At 41.1% G+C, this 21,297-nt stretch overlaps 1 protein-coding gene across 3 annotated transcripts; it reads right to left on the reverse strand.

Moving 5' to 3' along the window:
• Positions 1 to 1,203: 1,203 nt before the first annotated feature.
• Positions 1,204 to 17,612, reverse strand: LOC306710924 (uncharacterized protein). 3 transcript variants are annotated; one of them, XM_079179659.1, is made up of 7 exons: positions 17,441 to 17,612; positions 15,268 to 15,359; positions 14,620 to 14,761; positions 10,702 to 11,128; positions 7,653 to 7,895; positions 7,246 to 7,484; positions 1,204 to 5,660 (listed from the first exon to the last, which is right to left on the reverse strand). In XM_079179659.1, exons 3-7 carry the CDS (start codon positions 14,751 to 14,753, stop codon positions 3,494 to 3,496), a joined length of 3,210 nt encoding a protein of 1,069 aa, XP_079035785.1. In that variant the 5' UTR covers positions 14,754 to 14,761; positions 15,268 to 15,359; positions 17,441 to 17,612; the 3' UTR covers positions 1,204 to 3,493. The 3 variants fall into 3 exon arrangements, with proteins under 3 accessions (XP_079035785.1, XP_079035786.1, XP_079035787.1); XM_079179660.1 differs by having other exon boundaries at positions 15,268 to 15,382; XM_079179661.1 differs by lacking the exon at positions 15,268 to 15,359.
• Positions 17,613 to 21,297: the final 3,685 nt, after the last annotated feature.

The raw sequence follows: 21,297 nt of genomic DNA on the forward strand, positions 1-21,297 counted from the left end.
TAAATGCTGAAACGAATGTTACACACAGCTCATATTGAAAATCTTCAGGTTCGAATTTTTTTTTGTCCCTAAAAAGCAATTTTATTGATTTTAAATGATGCACAGGCAGGCCTAAACTCTCATAAATCCCATATCATATGATGTCAGCAGTCATTTAAAAAAGAATTGGCTTTGATAGAGTGAAGTATGCCTGAGAAATCAATGCCGGTGTACAGGTCAGCTTTGGTCAGCCAACGTCAATTCTGATTTTGGATGCAGCCAAAATAGCTGTTTTATTGTATGATCTAACTTTATATTTCACTTCTTTTATCGATAATAGTGTTCAATCTATCTAATACAGGAGTTTGGCATCATTTTGAAATTTTTAGCTATATGAAAACTTGTCAAATATGGCTCATTTTCGTCAGAATATCAGTTTTACGTGATGTATTTGAACCTAACACAGCCTGTGATTGGCCGATTTGCGCATGTGACATAAGGTTAGAACCGGACGAATGTGAGGAGTGTATGTTGCGATCTTCGAGTTGTTTGACAGAATTTTAAGCCAATAAAATAATCGAAAACTGTGAACCGCCCCCATGGGTCAAACCCATTGGCCAAAACTGAAATTATTATTCATTCGTCATAAGAAGCTGTCGAGACTCAGTGTTTTTCCACAGCACAGCAGAGAGACGACGCGTAATGGCGGAATGGATTATTATTTTTTTTTTTCCGATTTTGATCCAGGAAACAGCTAAAAGGTACGGAGCGTTTCAATGTTTATGATGATGCAGTTTGTTGTGCTCGTGCTAACAAAGATGACACAAAGTTGTAGCCTTGGAAATGAAGTATATGAAGTGTGTGTGTGAAAGTGCCGTAGATCGCGGCTGGGACCGATAACGGCACACGTTGCTCACCTTCTCCTGGCAAGAAATAGGTGAAATTGTGAAAGTACTTGTAGTACCTTGAAGTACTTTGTGTATATATATTTTTTTGAGTGATTAAAATAGGTTACATGGTCCATTTGATCAGAATCTCTTCGTCGTGTATGTTTTTGAAATATTTAAAAAAAATATTAAATTTTTTCTCAAAAGTGATTTTATTTGTTACTACCTTCCTCATGACCATATAAGGAGCCCCCCCATCTGGAGGGCTCTCGCGTAATAAAGGAAAAGGCATTTGACTCAATGTGATTTATGCTTTATTAGATTTAGATTTAATATCTGCCATTTCTTAGAATGTCGGATGTCAACAAACTAAAGAACACAATTTATTTGACACTTTATTTGATATGTTAATGATAAGAAAATGATTGAATGAGACTTTGCAGTAAAGTGACTATATTCAAATGTATTTGTTTCATCCCTTTTCATTATTTAGTCAGTTCTTGTTTTGTGCTAATGTGAAAGTCCATTTTGGAAAGTCCAAAACAAAAGATAAAACAGTGAGTAACTACAGTTTCACTCTAAAACCAACCAGGACTTTATCAGCTATATAGTCAAAGTCTGATGGAGCTTCTGTTTGGACCACGCTGAGTCTGTGTCTCCATCTGGTGGCGGATTCATAAAAAACAGTTCACTGGATTTAATTTACCCGTTGCTTCAAAATATGTTTTCAGCATAGGTTGACTGAACAGACAACAATTTAGCATTAGTTTTGAGAAATTAAGGGCTCCACTAGCACCCCTAGAGGCTCCTGTGTTCATTACAGTCACAAAATCAAACAAACCTCATTTAATCATCACATATAGGTACATTAATGCAGTTTGACCTCTGGATTTAACTCATTCTAAGCAGTTAGCAGCAGTGGGCTGCTGTGAAGCAACCTGAGGTTCAGTATTTAGCTGCTGACAGGAGGAGACGGGGATTTAAGGACGACCCACTCTTTCCCCTGAGCCACAGTCGCTCCTACGAAGCACCAACTACCACTTCTAACATGCATTATAACATGCTGTATATTGATTGTTTAATCCACACAGATAAAGAAGAAACAACATTTGGCGTGTAAAGGGGAGTTACATGCTGGAACTATTTGTCGACGAACAACGGTGTATTCATCCTCCCTCTGCGCTAGGCTAAGCACAACCTGACTCCAGCTCACAGACGTGACATTGATATGCATCTAGCCATCTCAGTATCAAAAACAAAACGAGAAAATGCATCATGCTAAAATGTTGAGCTGGTTCTTTAAAACCACTTTATTAATCATTAAACATTTGGCTTTCTGACTTTAGTCCGTTAAAAATACGATTCGTAACTTTATTAAATGCAGTGACATATTTACACATTATCTTTTTAAAGTGGTAAAGATACACAGCATTTTACAAACTGGTAACACTGATCTCTGCATCCTCTTTCACAACTCTGCTGCTGAACATTACATTGTCTAACATTACACTTTCTACATATTTTGACACATTCTTCTTCAATGTATCTCTCTTAAAGTGCTTCATATTGCCACGCTGTCACAGCCTCGTGTTTGTATTTGCTGTATTTAGCATGTAAACATGTTTATCTCTGCTTTCAAAGGCTGGCATTTCAACATGGAGGTCTATGGGGATGGACTCACTCTTGGAGCCAGCCACAAGTGGCACAAACATTTAGCTTTCTAGCAATGGAGGAAGGTTACAAAAGTGCGAGACTACAAGACTCAATGCTAGACCCCCAGTCAGGCTCTTAACTCTTTGCCCAACAAAAAAACCGAAGACAATCTCCCTGGTTTTGTTGCTAAAACCGTGTGAAAAAATGTATTGCAGAATCGATCCAAAGTCTTTAGGGCTGCCCTTCATATTGGGGCGGTGAGAGGCAGATGTTGTGCGCTTGTAAACACTGTTGAAGTAGAAAACACATGCACATTCCTCTAGAATCTCCTGCTCCCTCCGGACTCTCTCAGGTCGCGTCCTAGATGACGTTGACTAATAACGGCGGGTTATCCTCACGTGGAACACCCAGTGGTGTTTGGTAGTTACAACGGGCCCCAATGCACGCTATATGACGGGCCCTAGTGTGCTCTAGTTAGTTATGAAGCACACAAACCGTGGGCTGGCGACTGTAAAAAAAAGACAAAGGAATCTAATATAAGAAGCTTTGTTCTACTCCTGTCGCCCATTGGTTGGTGGACTACGGTTTTAAAGCCTCGAGGTCAGTATTTGTCGCCATCTTGGATTTTGCCTGTTGCCATCTTGTTTTTTGCAACCATTGAACTGAAGTGACCATATTTGGACTGAGTAGGAGTGATGCCATATATGGTTCTTGTAGTGGTAGCAACCTGTCAATCACAAGGTAGCCCCGCCCTAAAGCATACCCTGCTTTAGGGCCTATTTGACTTTAAATGGACCATCATTTACTAAATGAACGTCATGTTATATAGCTTATGATTCTACGGACACAATTGAAAACATTCAGAACCAAACGTATTAAGGTTGTAATACTATAACTCTAAGTTCTTTGGGCTCCAACATAAAAAAAAGAATCTCAATGTAGTTCCCATATCATCAATTTAACTGTAAGAAATTTCAGCTTTCCTCTTCTTCTTCCTCCTCTGCCTCCTCCTCCTCCTCTTCCTGTTCTTGTTCTTCAGTGTCTGCATCCTTTGCTGCAGTCTTTGCCATCTTCCAGCTGAGAGTCCATTCACTGTTTGGCATACCGTCTCCTTCGTGCGTCAGTCCCATGTATCTCTGACTCCGGTGCTCGGTGGAGAAACAGACCACCTCGTCCTCGTCCGGCTTCTTCCAGCGACAAATCCTCCACGACTCTCTCCAAGCCTTCCACTCCTCTACCTCCTCCTCCTCCTCCCCCTCCTCCTCGTCATACTCATCTCCTCCTTTGTGAGCCACCGCCACCATCGACGACTGCTTCCAGGAGGAGAAGGAGGTGTTCAGTTTATGGAACTGCAGATGGAATGGGACATTAGGTTTGCGTTTGATGCGTTTCTTTACTTTGTCTCCCTTGCCGTCTTCTTCCTCTTCTTTGAGCACCGTCTCCTCTGCTTCAGCGTCCCCTTTGTCCGTCTCCTCCTCCTCGTCTACTTCTCCATCATCCTCCTCCTCGTCTACTTCTTCATCCTCATCCACTTCATTATTGTGTACCTCTTTCTCCTGGTCCTCTTCATCATCTTTCTCTTCTTCGTCCTCCACTTCTTCTGCTTCTTCATCCTCCTCCCCTGTATCCACACCATCCTCGTCTTCTACGTCATTTTTCACCTCCCTGGCTACTGTTTCCTCCTCCTTGTCTACTTCTTCATCCTCATCCACTTCATTATTGTGTACCTCTTTCTCCTGGTCTGCTTCATCTTCTTTCTCTTCTTCATCCTCCTCTTCTTCTGCTTCTTCATCTTCCTCCCCTGTATCCACAGCATCCTCGTCTTCTCCGTCATTTTTCACCTCCCTGGCTACTGTTTCCTCCTTCTCGTCTACTTCTTCGTCCTCCTCATCCTCATCCACTTCTTTATTTTCAAAGTCTTTCTCCTGGTCTTTGTCTTCTTCATCCCCCTTGTCCTCCTCTTCCTCCCCATCCTTCCCCCCTGTATCTACACTATTCTTCTCTTCATCCACTTCATGTTTCATCTCTCTGACATCTTTGTCCTCCTTCTCGTCAACCTGTCTGTCCTGTTCCTCCTCTTTGTCTACTTCTTTCACTTCCACTTTGTCTAATTCTTCCTTTTCATCCATCTTGTCTTCCTCTTCATCCTCTTCCTCCTCCTCCTCGTCTACTTCTTTGTCCTTACCATCCATGTCTTCCTCTTTGTCCTCCCACTCCTTATCTACTTCGTCCATTTTACCTTTTTCTATTGCGTCTGTGTCCTCCTCCTCTGCTTCTTCTTCCTTGTCCTCCTTGTCTTGTTCCTCATCTTTGTCCTCCTTATCTGATTTTTCGTCCTCCTCCTCTTCATCTTTATCCTCCACAACGTTTGGGTTTGTGTTTTTGTCCGCCTCCTTGTGTGCTTGTTTGTCCCTCACCTCCTTATGTTCTCCACCCTCGTCGTCTGCATCCTCCTTATGCATTTCATTGTCGTTATTCCTGTCTTTGACTTCTTTCTCCTCCTCTTGCTCCTTCTTATGCTTGTCTTCTTCTTTGTCCTCCTCCTCTTCATCTTCTTCCTCACTTTCCTCTTCCTCTGCATCTTTTTCCTCCTCCTCCTCCTTACGTACTTCATCGTCTTTGTTATTTTTGTTTACTGTTTCGTTTTCCTCCTCATGTTCTTCTTTGTCCTTCTCCTCGCTGTGTACTTCTTCTTCATTCTCCTCCTCCTCCTCCTCATCTACCCCTTCATCATCCTCCTTATCTTCTTCAACCTCCTTCTTGTTAATTTCTTTGTCTTCTTTCACCTGTACTTCTACATCCATCTCTTCCTTGTCTTCTTCTTTGTCCTCCTCGTTTTTACCAACATCTTCCTCCTCCTCCTCATCTATTTCTTCGTCCTCCTCCTCCTCCTCTGCTTCTACATCCTCCTCATTGTCCACTCCTTCATCCTCCTCCTCCTCTGTGTCACTCATCATCTCGTCCAGTTCGTCCTCCTCTGGTTTGATCCATCCTCTAGGAGTCCTCCAGGCCTCCGTCCACTCTGTGCTATCTGTGATCTCATCGTCCAGCTGTGATGTAAGGAGGAGGTTTGTGTCTTTACGTCTCTTAGTCAGCATGACGCTGTGTTGATGATGAGACTGCAGCGAAGCCTGGCACCACCTGTGGATATAATCGTAGTTTGGGTTTTAATTTGAGCAAATCAGTTTGATGGATAGAACAACAATTGAGTACTACGAGTCTAAAAACTGCAGGAGCGAGAAATAACTTTTGGATTCTATATATATATATACAGTCTTATACTGTATATACAAGTTAATCTTAGTACAATCTTGTACTATATTTGAGTATTTCTATTAATTTTTTTTACTGCAAGTGCAAACATTGCACTTTTTCTCCACCACATTTATTTAACAGCAATACTTTGCAAATGATAGGCTCTGCAAACACTCGGGTGATTTCAACTGAATACACCTCCAATCAGGTGTGAGTTGGGTGGAGCGATACTGGGAATTATGTGATTTCACAAATCCCTATGCACTAATCAACAACATAATAATATAAGAGACATAGTTCCCTCTATACAACGAGCACTTTTATGTTGATAACACAGTGCATCTTGACTAAAGTAACATTAGGAATGCATGATTTAAACTAGTATATGCATTTGTTTTGCTTAAGTAAAAGAATACCTTTTTTCTCAAATTCAAACACGAGAGGGGTGACAGGCTGCAACAATAACATCGTGGCACCTCACCCGCTATTCCAACAAGTTCTCACTCTTAACTCATCAAATACAGCAGCTTGGTCAGTGTCCCTATGCTTCAAACTATGATGCTCTAGGTACACCTCTGGCGTGTCAACAGTATTTTCAAAATAAAAGTCGGTGTTCACGTTAAATGCCTACACTCTTTTGATGGTTTACTTAATTTTTAGGTTTTATTACTCAACAAAACTACTTGGTTAGCTTTAGGAAAAGATTGTGGTCTGGGTTAAAATACATTTGTATAACTACCCTGGTTATGTAACTGACTTTAGTAATGTGAAGTTATGTAACACATACGGTAAAAAAAACTAAACGTCTTGATTTCACACAGGACACCAACAGTGGTTCCCTGGTTGAAAGTTCTTTGTTTGTTTGATCGGTCCATCCTTTGCTGACTTTCTTGCTCTTTATACTACACCAGTTGCACTGACTGTCTAATAATGATGAAGATGGGTTTACATTGGAGTTAGTTAAAAGCCCAGTCCTCTTTCAGATGCTAAAGGGTGCCTCGGTGCGTCAGTATCATAAGGCGAATGTCACTGACCAAGCATCGGTACTTGACGTACTGGCTGTAGTCTCAAGTTGAGGAAAGTTTAACTTTAAATGTCCACTGCGACAACCTGAAGTCAACCAAACACACTTGTTTAGATTGTGTCTTGTTTAGAAGCTGTTAGCAGCTAAGCTGTTAGCTCCAACTCAACTATGTAAAAGTACTTCAAACAAATGTGGGAAAGTTCAATGGTTGCAGGGAATGGCTTCACTATTCAATACGATTTAACTTCTACGAGCTACCGGGACTTCAAACAAATGTGGGAAATGACCGGCTTTGATGTGCACCAGTATAGTGGCCTAGTGTGAGTCAGTAGGTGTGAAGAACACGTAACCTTCCACGGTGCATTTCAGGAATTCACTCTAACATCATCTATTGGTTAAAGTGGAGGATTATCGTTACGGTCATTGGGACAACCAGCGCCGACCCACCTGGTCTGCTGCCTGAATCCCCAGCAGGAGCTCCAGTACTTGTGCCGTTCTTCTTCTTCCTCCAGAGGAGCAGCAGAGAGCAGCCAGGAGTCACTCCATCCGGGCATGAAAACATTGTTTATCCTCATCATTTCTGTCGTTTCAGAGCTTGCAGTTGGTGTCTCGTCGTTTGCGATGTCTTTTGGTTCAAGCTCAGTACCGGACATTTTCCATGAATCCTCCCAGTCTGAGGGCTCCTCCTATTTGAAGATCACAACACACATTTTTAATAACTAAATGGATGTCCTGGTTGCTCAGTTATAATAAAGCATCTAACCTGACATATAAATCTGTGTTTTTTTCTTATAATGGCCAACACATTTGAAAAGGAAAAAAATAACAAGAAAACAATTGATTTCAATCCCCACCTGCTCCTCTAGCTGTTGTACTTTGTCAAACTTGTTGCTGAGGTTTTGTTGGTAATCAGGCCAGATATGATCCCAGTACTTCTTTTCTTGTCTGAAGGCAAAGTTGATGAATTTCCAAGTACCGGCCCAGACAGGAAGAGAAAAGATGTCTATCTCAGTTTTGGAATGCAGTTTTCTTTCAATCAAAATATCCCCCTGGAATTGTTTCTCCTCAGAGCGCTCCAACTGGGCAGGACTCTTCACCTGGACAATGGAACAATGAAGACAAAAGATGGTTAACAAAGTGTTACTTGGTAATTTTGCACCAATTGACCAGATGTCTCTATTCTTGTGATCTGGGGAGGTCATGGATGAATCAGCGTGAGACAGATGTGTCATGATTGATTGATAAATGGACGGGACAAACGCACCTGCTCAGCTGCCACAGGTTCTCTTTACAATTCTCACATGGAAAAAAACATAGAACGCATTGTGAAGTATCGCATTAGAAAATTTGTTTGGAAATGGCAAAATTGTAGAAAACTTCCCCAATTTCGCACAAATGTTTTTCGCTTGATTAAGGTTGTTTGAAGAACAGTCGGGAAATGGGGTATTGAAACGCCTTTGTTCTGACATCGCAAACATTTAACTCACATGACGGATTTGCTGTTTTTGATGCCTGTGTGTTCACTGATATATATATATTGATATTGTCTATGTCAGTGGTTCCCAACCTTTTTTCAGTGATGTACCCCCTAACCAGCGCGAAGCATTTTTGGTTGGAAAAAAAGCTCATCAGTGTCTGATTTATTGTCAACACTGAAGATTGCATTGTTTAGGACAGGGGTCGGCAACCTTTACTGTCCAAAGAGCCATTTTGCCCTATTTTTCACCTAATCAAATTCGTCTGGAGCCGCAAAAGCTATTTGATGTCACAGTTTATAAAGTTTTATATATAGTTATATTATATATACAAAAACTATAGTTTGGTGTATTTATGAAATTATAGAACAAGAATAAAGACACTTTTTGACATTTTATTGCTATTTTACGTGTTGTAACAATATCAAACTCTGATGAAGAGGAGAGTTTGCTGCAGCAGATGAATCGCTCTTTTTCGCTCATCTCCAGCGTGATACTTTCAGCTAATGCTGTGTTTGTTCTGGAAGCGTCTTTCAACATTACATTTTTTGTTGTTTGCAAATTTCTCACCACATATCAAGCATACAGGTAAGCCATCATCGTTGGCAGTGAAAGCAAATGAATACGTCCACGCAGAGTTAAACTCTCTATTTTCCTCCGTGACTTTTCTGTTTTTGGATTTATCCATTGATAGTTTACTGAGGGCGGGGCTCTGCAGATCATGATCAGCAAGCTGCAGGGAAAGGAGGCAGTCAGTGACATAAGAAGCAAGTGGCGGATCGCGTAGCGCGGCCCTTTTTGAATATATCACTATTTAGCTCGACAGAGTTCTAATCCAGGTTGATGCGATCTTTCCATAAATATATTTTCTTCAATGTATTTCTTCATACGTGGCTGTGATGTAGTGCTCACTTATACAATCGTAATCCCCGCAATATATATGAGATGTGGCTTTTAGATCTCCAGTAATATGTTTGTGAATGTTTGACCAATCTGGCAACAGAGGCAGAAAACAGCTGCTGCGAACACAACACACACTGCTGGCGTAATTTTAACTTTGTCATCTTGTTGTTTCTTTTGATATTCACAACACACGCACGGAAGGAAACCAGTAGGTTTGAAAGCCAGTAACACCGGCACCCACTGCATGCCCAGTGTATGTGAATAGTCACGTGATATTCGTTTTCAGGCGTTTAAGTCTGGACGGAGATCATCTCGAAAACGATGCTTAAACACCGTGTGGACGGAGGACTCAGGTTTAGGATAATGAAATTGAATAGCCTACTGAATATAAAATTCAGTTTATGAACTTACACTTATATTTTATTGAATATTTAATAAATAACTATTTTTCAAGGATTTTTGAATGGATGCTAATTTTAAATCTATTAAAAAAAAATCTCACGTACCTCCTGGAGTGCCTTCACGTACCCCCAGGGGTACACATACCCCCATTTGAGAACCACTGGTCTATGTCTCCGGACAGCATGGCGCATGGCCAATATTAGCTAACATGAAAGAATAACTACAACTTACCCAATTAAATTCCTGAACACCTCTCTCCATTTTTCTCTTGTTGATCGACCAAGGTTACTTATTTTGTTTCTGGTTTGCAACCTCTACTTCTTCTTCTACTCTGTTTAATGGCGGATTTCAGCGATGTGTAAATAATAGCCTATACAGCCAACTTCTGACAAAACCACGCAGACTATTTTATAATTACCAACATTCTGTCAGCTTGGCTCGACTCCTGATACACTTTTTCCTCTGCAGAGAGTACCCCCTCAAGGTAGGCGGTATTCTTAACTAATTTTCATAGCGACGTCCCATGAAAATGCTGGGACATCATCTTCAACGTGGCACAGACACAGTGCGTTCTCTTATTTTCTCTTGCTGGATCCTTTCGTTGGTGACCAAGCAGAGAAACGCCTGTAATTCGTCATCTAACCACGGCTTGGCTATTTTTTTAAATCTAAGTTGAGTGAAAAAAATGTGCGGCTACTAACTATTTAAAAACAGTGGGTTTATGCAAGATGTCCCGTGTCACGCAAGTGACGACTCTAGTGATGATTCGCACCAATAGTACAGTTAGCTTCGAAATTTGATTGAGGTGATACCAAAGAAAAAAACAGATACCAGGTACTATCCACAACTTTTACCAATGGAAAATAAAAAAGAACGGTTCCAAGCGATTCAAGTCAAGCAGTGGAAATGCGACATTAGTATTCCCTTAACTCTTGTGGCCTAAAGGTTGAGCAACACCAAATACTCATAACTTAGTCAATACTTGGAAAAATAACACTCAAACTTCCCAGCACCAGCCATGACTCACACACTTTGCCCATAATATGATCAAAATCTGACCAATGGTATTAGTTTTAGTGTCTTTTAATACAAATCAGTCATCAGTTTGTGTCAGTCCTGGTACCTGTTTCCAGGAGTCACTCCATTCATCAGCAGGAGATGCCCATTCGGCCTTCGATCCGTACTCCTTTGGTAAGTACTCCTTGTTGTTTGTCAGCTCTATGGTTGTGAACCCTGGGATTCTGGTTTTAGCATCTTTGGCCTTCAGGTAAAGATATTTGGGAGGCTTCAGGCTCATCCAGGAGTCTTTCCAGCACAGCCTAAACACATCCACTTCAACTTTACGTTTTGGCCTGGGAAGTTTGGGCGAAGCTGCTTTCTTGGGAGGAGGCGGAGGAGGAGCAGGCTTGTATTTGGGTTTGGGAGGAGGGGGGACAACTTTGAATTTGATTTTCGGCTTGTTGTTTTCCGTTTCATCTGCGCCGCTGGTGAGCTTCTTGAAGTCTCCATTGGAAACGAGTGACCAGTGATAATTCCACTTTGAGAAAGATCTGCACATTCGAAAAACAAAAAACAAACATTAAATCAACTCATATATTGTCATGAGAGAACACGTAGCTCTGGCAAGTACAGACATGTCAGTCACACTGCCAGTGTGTGAAATACTTGGACCCCCGATTGCCATTGGGTATTTCGCACACAATGTTAATGATGGCCATTGGACCAAGGCCGTCATTAACAGTATTAGACACACCTGTGTTTGTTATATATATATAAAGAGCAGCGATTGACCGAACAAGTGTTTTGATTCTATGCAGTGAATGCAATGCTTCTGTAGCGGCACCACATTTGTCTATGTGTATATTTATTCAAGTATGGGCCACATCAAAGAGCATTTCCATTGAATTATGATGGACAACATGTTTCTGGATCTGAATACTGAATAGTTTGTGGCTAGTCTATGGTGCTAGAACAGGGGTGGCCAACCAGTCAGAGACCAAGAGCCACATTTTTTACTGTGTTACCGCAAAGAGCCACATCATACACTTGAGCACACATGAACATCACTCTATCCCTTCCTCACACACACACATACCTTTGCTCAGCCAGATTTATTGTAAATGTCACACACCAACATGATAATGACAGAAATTGACTCCTACATTACTAAGACCACAGGCCAGTCATTTTCAACAATGAACATTGTGTGCACTGTCTCACACAGACAAACTCTCAGTTCAACCAAGTCCACAAACAAAAATATAATAATTTACAATAGTGTTTTTCTTTTACTATGCATGTTACTTAGTGGGACTTCTGGCATTCCTTGCCTTGAACAATCCTCTTCAAATCTGGCTTGTATTCCGTTGTTGCCACTCAAAGCAATTCTTTCACATGGGTGTCAGTCAGAACAGATCGATGCTTTGATTTCACGTGTTTCAGGGTAGAAAACACAGACTCGCAGACGTATGTTGACCCAAACATTGACAGTATCTTAAGCGCAGCCCGTTTGACATTGGGGTATTTTTTCATTGGCACACTTTTCCAGAACTCAATGGTCCCTTCCCTTAAAGCAGGTTTGAGTTGGTCCTCCTCACAAAGATCGATCATCTCCAACTCAGCCGCATCCTCATCTGTGACTAGCGGGGCTTTCAAACAGTCCGTCTCGGCATTAAATGGGTCGACTTTTCAGTTGTAGATCACGGAACCGGGCCACAAAGCTTTCGTGCAGGTTTTCAACCAGTGTTGCATATCTGTCTCTTTGCTTATTCAGGGCGGCGCTGGTGACTTGCCCGCTGGCTTTTAGCAGAGTGGGAAAATGCGTTAAATCTCCCTTTTGAATATGCGCCTTAAACAGCTTCAGTTTGTTGACAAACGCAAACACACTTTGCACCAGGCCAGGCAGCATTTTTAACTTACCCTTCCTGGTCGATGTTAGCATGAAGTGAGCTGAAGTGGCGCTGAAGATTTGAAGCTTTGAAATGCGCTAATGACGCCTGACATATAAGGCAGAATGGCTTGCCATTACGTTCAACAAAAAAATATAAACTCTCCCACTCTGTTAAAAACGTCCTGTGTTCATCTTCATATTTTCGTTTTGCTGTGCATTTTTTCCCTGCCATTTTGAGAGCGAACTTGACACAAATTGTTTACTCAAATGATCTTGCTCCTACTGGGAAACTTTGAGGTATTTTCATCCCACGCACATGCACGTTTGACGAAAATACCGTATTGAACTCAAGCGAAGCGAACACGCACATTAAAAAAACACAAATACAAACTTCGATATGAACGTAAGAGCCGCGTGAAACCGGGCAAAGAGCCGCATGCGGCTCGGGAGCCGCGGGTTGGCCACCCCTGTGCTAGAAGATGAACATGCTTTCTGAAATCATCCATTTAGGTAGTGCTCCCCCTGAATTAGCTCCATTATTCAGTCAGTAGTGTCTGCTTCAAACTGCACAATTTTAGGCCTGATTTCCCATCCACAGCTCCCAGAAAAAAGCCCCAGATCAGAGGCAAATAATCGTCTGCTCAGCACTCGTAAATCTGCACTTAAATGCCATTTGTGAACTGTTCAAAGACGCTAGCCTAGACACTCGCAGAAGCATCGCAGACGCATTGCAGAGATCTAGTAAATATATTGACCTGTCGGGCAGCTTCAGCCAATGAGAGTTGAAAAAAGTGCTAAGGGTCGCCTGTATCAATAGGAACATGACTGTGTATGTTGCATTTGCAACAGGGACCAAAGTTTGGTCTTTCACATAGAGGAAACAGGGTTTTCTGTGAACGCCTGTGCCGGTGACAACATCAAACAAGCATCACTACAAGGGTAGTTCCGCGGATTGCTTGAACAAACAAGCATGTATGGTATAACACAGGCATGGGCAAACTACGGCCCGCGGGCCATATACGGCCCGTTGGGCTTTTTAATCCAGCCTGTCAAATATTGGTACAAAATTGTCCAAATTATAGTAAAGACCGCTTTCGTTTTGCCTTTTTCAATGTGTGTGAGAGAGAGACAGCAAGAACTGCAGCGTTGTAACTAACGTTAAGTCTGAAAAATAAGACTTCTAAAACTTTCCACGAAATATGTCTGTTTGAGTATCAAACACGACCTTTCATTATTAAAGACTACTTTATTACTCTGTCGTATTTTGTTTAGCTAAGCAACCAATCTACTTCCTGTTTACATGGCGCCCAGTGTAAGTGAATACGTGATATTCGTTTTCAGGCGTTTTAGTGTGGACGGAGATAATTTCTAAAACGATGCTGAAACGCTGTGTGGACGGAGATCGTTTTTGTTTTAAAATGAAGTTCAACTCCCTTAAACTGGGTGAGTTTTATGTTTCACTAAGCAAAGTTAAGTTTCCAAACATCAGGAGGATGGCACAGAGGATGCTGGTGTTGTTTGGCTCTACCTACGTGTGTGAGCAGACGTTCAGCGTGATGAACATCAACAAATCACGTCTCAGATCCCAGTTAACTGATGAACACCTCACATCTGTCCTGAGAATTGCCACAACCAAACTGACACCAAACTTTGATGCACTGGCAAAAAAGGGTGAACAACACTGTTCCCACTGAAAAGTTTTCTTTACTTTTTAGGGAATGGCTTTTACTTGTAATTTATATTAGTTCACACAAACTCTCCATCCATCTGCTACTGGCCCGGCCCGTTTGTCAAATTTTAAAACTCAATGTGGCCCCTGATCATTGACTCCCTGTCCCCAGTCAGTCATGTAGTGTGACACAATAAAACACAATAACTTCAAGACTCCCAATTACAAGACCAGTGGTTTCGACAGTACAGCTATCTGACGACTTTGAAAGTCTTGTGGTGTGAACTCACCAGGTGCAGGTGACTCAGGATGTACAGCAAAAACCTGAGAATCTTAGTCAGTTCAAGAGCAGTTTTTAATGTGATTGTGTCCACAGTTTAGCAATATTTTCAAGCTCTTTACTGTATGGTGAGATTCATTTTGTATGATGCTTCATCAGTATTGTGATACAAAAAACAAGTAAAAACATCACATATCCTCACACTTTGAAGGAACTTTTCTTCTTCCATTCGGCCTCCTGTTTGCACTGGTCTGCCACGCTCTGAGCTTTCTGCTCCCATTGGTCTCTCAGCGGCCCATTGCTGAAGGAGTTCTTCGCCTCCTTTTTTGACAACATCCTATTGCCTATAAGACACACACAAGCAACAAACATCAGAAACAACAACGATCGTGTCACTCGTGGTGTTATGTTGCATTTCTACAGTGTCACTTTTCTCTGTGGCTGTCTCTGGTTCGTTCAAGTGCTGGGGAAGAATCACCAGACATCTGATACTTGACTGTTCATTTTACTACAGTACAAGCATCAACTCATTGAGACTTCAGACACCTTTAAGTAATCCATCACAGTAGGGCTCCTACTAACAATTATTGTAATTAATGCTTAATCTGGCGATAATATTTCCATAATCAATGAAGCATAAAACAATCGTGCCACTGTGTGGCTGCAAATGTGGCCACACAAATGTATTTGCAGCTCCTGCTGCAAATACATTTTGCGAAATGTGTCATGCTCTACCTGTCTGACTGCCTTTCCCTCCTGTTTCCTCAGTCAGCATACAAAAAGCAAGCAGACAGATATATGAAACATGTATACATATGCAGAATTCATGAGCTCCGGAATTCATACATACCTACAAAACAAGAAAGATAGATGAATGAATTAATCCAGTTTGGGTCCAGTTCTCAGTGCAGTTGGTGTCCTGTTGAAGACCGACTGGTCAAACTGTGACACAACACAACAGGCGTCTATAATTAAACACAGGTCAGCAATGTACTTCAAGGAGCAACAACACCAATAAAACACCACAGCGCATAGTCTGCAAAGATGGAGATGCTGTTACTACTGGTGGATTTAACATGTTTAAAGGTGCAATGTGTGAGATCTGGGAAAACGCCACAAACAATAAGGGGGCAGCATTTCACCTCTATTACTGGGTCTATATCTTTAAAATGTACAGTCTTTAGTTATATTCATATTTTAAAATTAGAAGCTAACTACTAACATCAGAATTTGCTAAATTCAACGAAACTGCTGAAACTTGCATTCAGCAAGTACAAAACCCAGCGGCGGTAGTCACAGCTGGCGTTGGGTCTAACCTGTGCAACGGCAAAGAGTCGTGTTGGCCCCCCCGGCATCAGAAACATACCCTGTAACTTAACCGTGATGGACAAGTTCTCAGGGCAGCTCTACCTCTTTGTCCTCTCATGTTGGTCTGAGGTCAGAGTGAACGTTCCAATGACTCACTATTGCCTCTCGAGGTACAAGTGGTATGACAAGAAAGGACGGGTCGGGGCTATCTGGTTAGCATGCTCATTTCAGATATCTCTGCAACACAAGATGTCTTTGACATAATGTCAACACTGTAACCAAATCACATTCTCTTCATGTTAGTATTTCTTTTATGTTTTAAACTTAAAGTCTGCATTGCACCACTACATTATTATTTAACTTTCAAATTTCTGTCAACTAAATTGACTTGTGATGAGACATCTACATTTAATAAACCATTTTCTATATTATTTTCATTTAAACATACAATTTAATGATTTTGTCAATATTTAGTCAGAAAAAGACAAACATGGCTGTTGTAAAAATGTATTAGGTCGTTTGACTTAAATCTCTTGATGTAAGGATGTCTTTGAACAGACCAACAATACACGTCCTGCTCTCAATTGTTTTACCATAAGAACCATAAGCAAAGATAAGACAGAAAATCCACCACAGTCAATATTTCTTTAAGTTTCATTTCTCTGTCAGTTCTTTATAAAATTTAAATAAAACCAATAGAAATAAATGTAAAAAGTGATGGTGTTCCAGAGAACTCTGTGTAAAACAGGTCAAAGTCTTAAATCCCTGCCTGTCTGGAAGATGGACTCTGGGACTTAGTAGTGTCTGTGTTGATAATGAGGCTGAGTAATCCAAATAACTGTGACTCAAATTTAGGAAATGAGCTCAGGCCTCAGGCCCCTGCATGTGATCATGTTGAAGAAGACCCCCGAATTGCTGAGACTCAAATAACGGTGACCTCAACATCTGAAGTGTTTCTTACAACTATGGATACAAGTGTAGCCCTGCTCCTGGGAAACACAATCGTTTACGCATCATCAGAATTGTTGGATTTTCTTTTATCTTTTTAGGCGCTAGTTAGCAGCTTCCTCTAAACTGTGTTAAGCTAGGCCAAACACGTCCTGGACCTCTATCTGTACTGGACTCACAGATATCAAACTAATATCCATCTTCTTATCTGACTCTGGAAAAGTCAACCAAAAAGCTAATATTCTGAACTATATTGGAACGTTCATAAAAGCAGTGGTGTTAATGTCCAGATTTCTGTGTTTAGCTTAGCTTAGCAGAAAGACTCGTAGCATAATGACTCGGGGTTGACTAAGTTTCATTTTATAAAAATGTTTGACAGAGTTAGGATTTCAGCATGAAATAATTTTCAAATGACAGAACTAAAGATGTCTTTTTAATCCCAAACATTCTTCTTCTTTGTCAAAACATGGCATATACATTACCCACAATGCAACTCCACTAACGACGGTTCCGACAGTTCCTCAACAGAGTTTAGCCTTAGCTTAGCACAAAGATTGCTAAAAAACCTTCAAAAACGAAAACACTACAAGAAACACTACTAGAACTCCTCCAAACACAACCAGCACTGTTGAAAAAAATAAAAATAAAATATATATATATATATATATATATATATATGTATATATATGTATATATATATATTTCAGTATAAGTCAAGTTATAAATTCAATAAATTCAGAGAAATTATAAACTCGATACTGACTTACCTGATGTCTTTCTGTCTGTCTGTCTGTTTACATCCGCTGCTGTGACCAGTAACTGTTAACATTAAGGTGAACTGCCTGTCTATCTCTCTGTCTGGCTGTCTGTCTGCCTGTCTGTCTGTCTATATGTCCTCAGTCTGTTTCTGCAGTTCACTTTAATCAGCTTACACTCAGTCTGCCCTGTATATCTGCTGTGTGGTGAGCAGACTTCCCTCCCTGCTATTTTTACATCACACGTTAAAAGATCCAGAGCTGCAGCGCTAATTTTAGTGTCAGGGTGAGGCAACGACAAACATGAGCAGCCTGCAAATGCAAAGGAGCGACTTGAATTGGATGAAAACACAAGTGAAATCAATCTTTATTAAACAGGTGCCACAACATCAACAAACATGTTAGCTGTAAGCCTGTCTGAGTCCATCAGAGACCAGTGCAGTGTGCTAACCAGAGGTATTCTGCATGCTGAAACACAGCAGTGACATATACTAACAAGGCACCAAGTAGAAGCTCCGCCTCCGGACGACCCTCCCCCGACCAACCAGCCAATCAGTATGAAGATTATATAGCAATTCTTCGCATAGCGTTGTTGGGCATCCAGGGCTCCTACAGTAAAAGTTGTTCTCATGAACACGTTTAGGTGACTGACAGTTGGAGCACTTCAAGGTTATGATTGACATGAAACTCACCAAAGGGTCAGAGACAAATGTTTGGACATAAAAACTGAAGGAGAAAACTACAACTCCCATGGAGTTGGTCTATTCCTTGGCGTGTTCCAGGCAACCCAAATTTCCCAAGATGTTTGATGCACTCATAATATATCTCTATTTTCAGACGTTGTGATTATGCGTGTTGAGAAACAATATGACGCCATTGGCGCACAAATTAGTACGTACTTCCGTCAGTAGTAGAAGACATCAGTTGGGGATGCGGTCCTGCAATGTGGCATGGCACAAATTCGTGTAACCACTGCTAAAAGATCGTGGCCATATGCCGCCCAGACCACCTCCGAATGTGATCTGAGTGATCGGACCTCAATACGTCTTGGGTGCATTCAAACCTGTCCAGAGCTGTCCATTTGTGATCAGATCACCCAAGACGCATTGGTGAGAATTCCTTCCTGCGGTCTAAATGTCAGTCTCTGGTGGGCAAAATGAATACTACTTCTGAATCCGGCCTCATCGCAGCTAGTTTCACACAGGCCCCATTTACACCAGGCACTGAAATGCGTCTTAATCCAGATTGTAGATATGATTTATATATATCCGGCAGCACAGGTGTTACTGATAAAATTAACAACGGCTCTGTTCTATTCAAGTAACCCAGCAAGTCATCACAGGGAGTGAGCATGCACAAAAGCAGGGCCATGGATCTGCTCATGAAAATGGAATGCAGTTGTTATGTTACTGTGTAATGTAGTACTGTACATCCTTCTCACTTTCCAGGGTACCTCCAACTAAATTGATCTTGATAATCAGGATAAAATGGTCACCTGACTGCTTGTGTTTCGTGCTCATCTGATTTCTTTTTAGTGAGATTAGTGTCTGTATGAGACACAGGGGGCTTTCAACTAGCCCATCTGAGTCATTGTTAGACATTGTTATTATTAAGAGTGAGAAAGGTCACTTATGGAGGATTAATGGGTCAAACATACTTATTTTACCATAGTTGTGTTACATAAGATATGTACTTAACGTGCGTAACAAGCGTAACAAACTTTACGCAAGAAATTTACTTTTTTTAACCAAATCACAATCTTTTCCTATACGTAACCAAGTACACCTAAAACTACCTACACCTACGTTTGTAATTTATTTTGAAAAAAAAACTGTATGCATATGACGAGCAAAAACTGTACGTTTTCCATGAACACAGAAGTTTATTTTTGAAAAAACAAAGCGAAAAAACCAACACGGCGTCCCTGAGCTTCAAAGATTGAAGCGTCGGACCACTGACTAGGCATCCATAGGTATTTGACGAGGTGCAGGGAGTACATGTTGGATGAGACACCTCGTGTCTAGCTGCTCATCATTATTTTTAACACATGAGGTCCAGCTGAAGTTGACTAATGCTTGTAAACAACTATTTCTTCACAGAGATGATAAATAAAGTCACAAGGCTTAGTGAAGTGCAGCATGACTCAACTTAATATATGTTTTAAATGTTCTGGACAAATAACAGCAAATGTGACTTACTGAACTTTGTTGATATATAGAAAGGACCCTTTGACGGTTCTGGTGCTAAAGCAGGTCACTCAGCAGCAGGACACCCTTTCACCTGTAACAGGATCCTCAGGTCACCCTGCTGCTGATGACAGAAAACTGCAGGCCAGGAGGCTCTCAACCAGGCTTCACTACTATTTTTACAACAACCGCTCTGAGTCAATCAGCAAGGACCCACTGTGAGACCATTTTCTACCATTTGTTTGGGTTGCTTACTGCCAGCAGCCATCTCTGTCAGCCATAAAATCCCAATACAGTTGCAAATCGGGAGGAACTGCTGATTCTGGAAGTATTTAGTATCAATGGTATTTAACATTTGTGGTTTTCACTTTGTTTTATGACCAAATATCTGCAAAGATAATGACCTTCAGCCTGTACTTTGTGTAGTATTAAATAGCTAATGTCAGCATGCTCACATATTAAAATAAGATGAACATGGTCGATATCATCCACTCATCATCACAATCAGAACAATTATCACCCATTGCAAATGTTATCAGCTGAAAAATACTCACCTGCCAATATTTTGCATTAAATCTATTTATTTTCATTATATATTATATAATTGCTATTTTACGTGTTGTAACAATATCAAACTCTGATGAAGAGGAGAGTTTGCTGCAGCAGATGAATCACTCTTTTTCGCTCATCTCCAGCGTGATACTTTCAGCTAATGCTGTGTGTTTGTTCTGGAAGCGTCTTTCAACATTACATTTTTTGTTGTTTGCAAATTTCTCGCCACATATCAAGCATACAGGTGAGCCAGCATCGTTGGCAGTGAAAGCAAATGAATACGTCCACGCAGAATGAAACTATTTTCCTCCGTGACTTTTCTGTTTTTGGATTTATCCATTGATAGTTTACCGAGGGCGGGGCTCTGCAGATCATGATGAGCAAGCTGCAGGGAAAGGAGGCAGTCAGTGACATAAGAAGCAAGTGGCGGATCGCGTAGCGCGGCGCTTTTTGAATATATCACTATTTAGCTCGACAGAGTTCTAATCCAGGTTGATGCGATCTTTCCATAAATATATTTTCTTCAATGTATTTCTTCATACGTGGCTGTGATGTAGTGCTCACTTATACAATCGTAATCCCCACAATATATATGAGATGTGGCTTTTAGATCTCCAGTAATATGTTTGTGAATGTGTGACCAATCTGACAACAGAGGCAGAAAACAGCTGCTGCGAACACAACACACACTGCTGGCGTAATTTTAACTTTGTCATCTTGTTGTTTCTTTTGATATTCACAACACACGCACGGAAGGAAACCAGTAGGTTTGAAAACCGGTAGGACCGGCACCCACTGCACGCACAGTGTACGTGAATAGTCACGTGATATTTGTTGTCAGGCGTTTAAGTCTGGACGGAGGACTCAGGGAGCCGCAACAGAGGGGCCAAAGAGCCGCATGAGGCTCCGGAGCCGTGGGTTGCCGACCCCTTGTTTAGGGTAATGAAATTGAATAGCCTACTGAATACAAAATTTAGTTTATGAACTTACACTTATATTTTATTGAATCATTACATGTTCTCCCATCTCTGCAAAGTTCAGACAGTTGTAACTCTAACAGGACATGCTGGAGCTCAGCGTGCAGCATGTTGGGAGGTCCATTCAATGCTGAGGTTATGTATGGAATACAAC

The sequence above is a fragment of the Pholis gunnellus genome, assembly GCF_910591455.1.
Source record: "Pholis gunnellus genome assembly, chromosome: 18".
Lineage (NCBI taxonomy): Eukaryota > Metazoa > Chordata > Actinopteri > Perciformes > Pholidae > Pholis > Pholis gunnellus.

What these genes read in the sequence shown, in the direction of transcription:
- LOC306710924 (XM_079179661.1), bottom strand. Translation starts at nt 14,753, where the DNA reads ATGTTGTCAAAAAAGGAGGCGAAGAACTCCTTCAGCAATGGGCCGCTG. An exon ending in AAGAAAAGTTCCTTCAAAGT is followed by an intron (nt 11,129 to 14,619) that starts GTGAGGATATGT and finishes TCGAATGTGCAG; the next exon opens with ATCTTTCTCAAAGTGGAATT. An exon ending in TACAACAGCTAGAGGAGCAG is followed by an intron (nt 7,485 to 7,652) that starts GTGGGGATTGAA and finishes ATCTTCAAATAG; the next exon opens with GAGGAGCCCTCAGACTGGGA.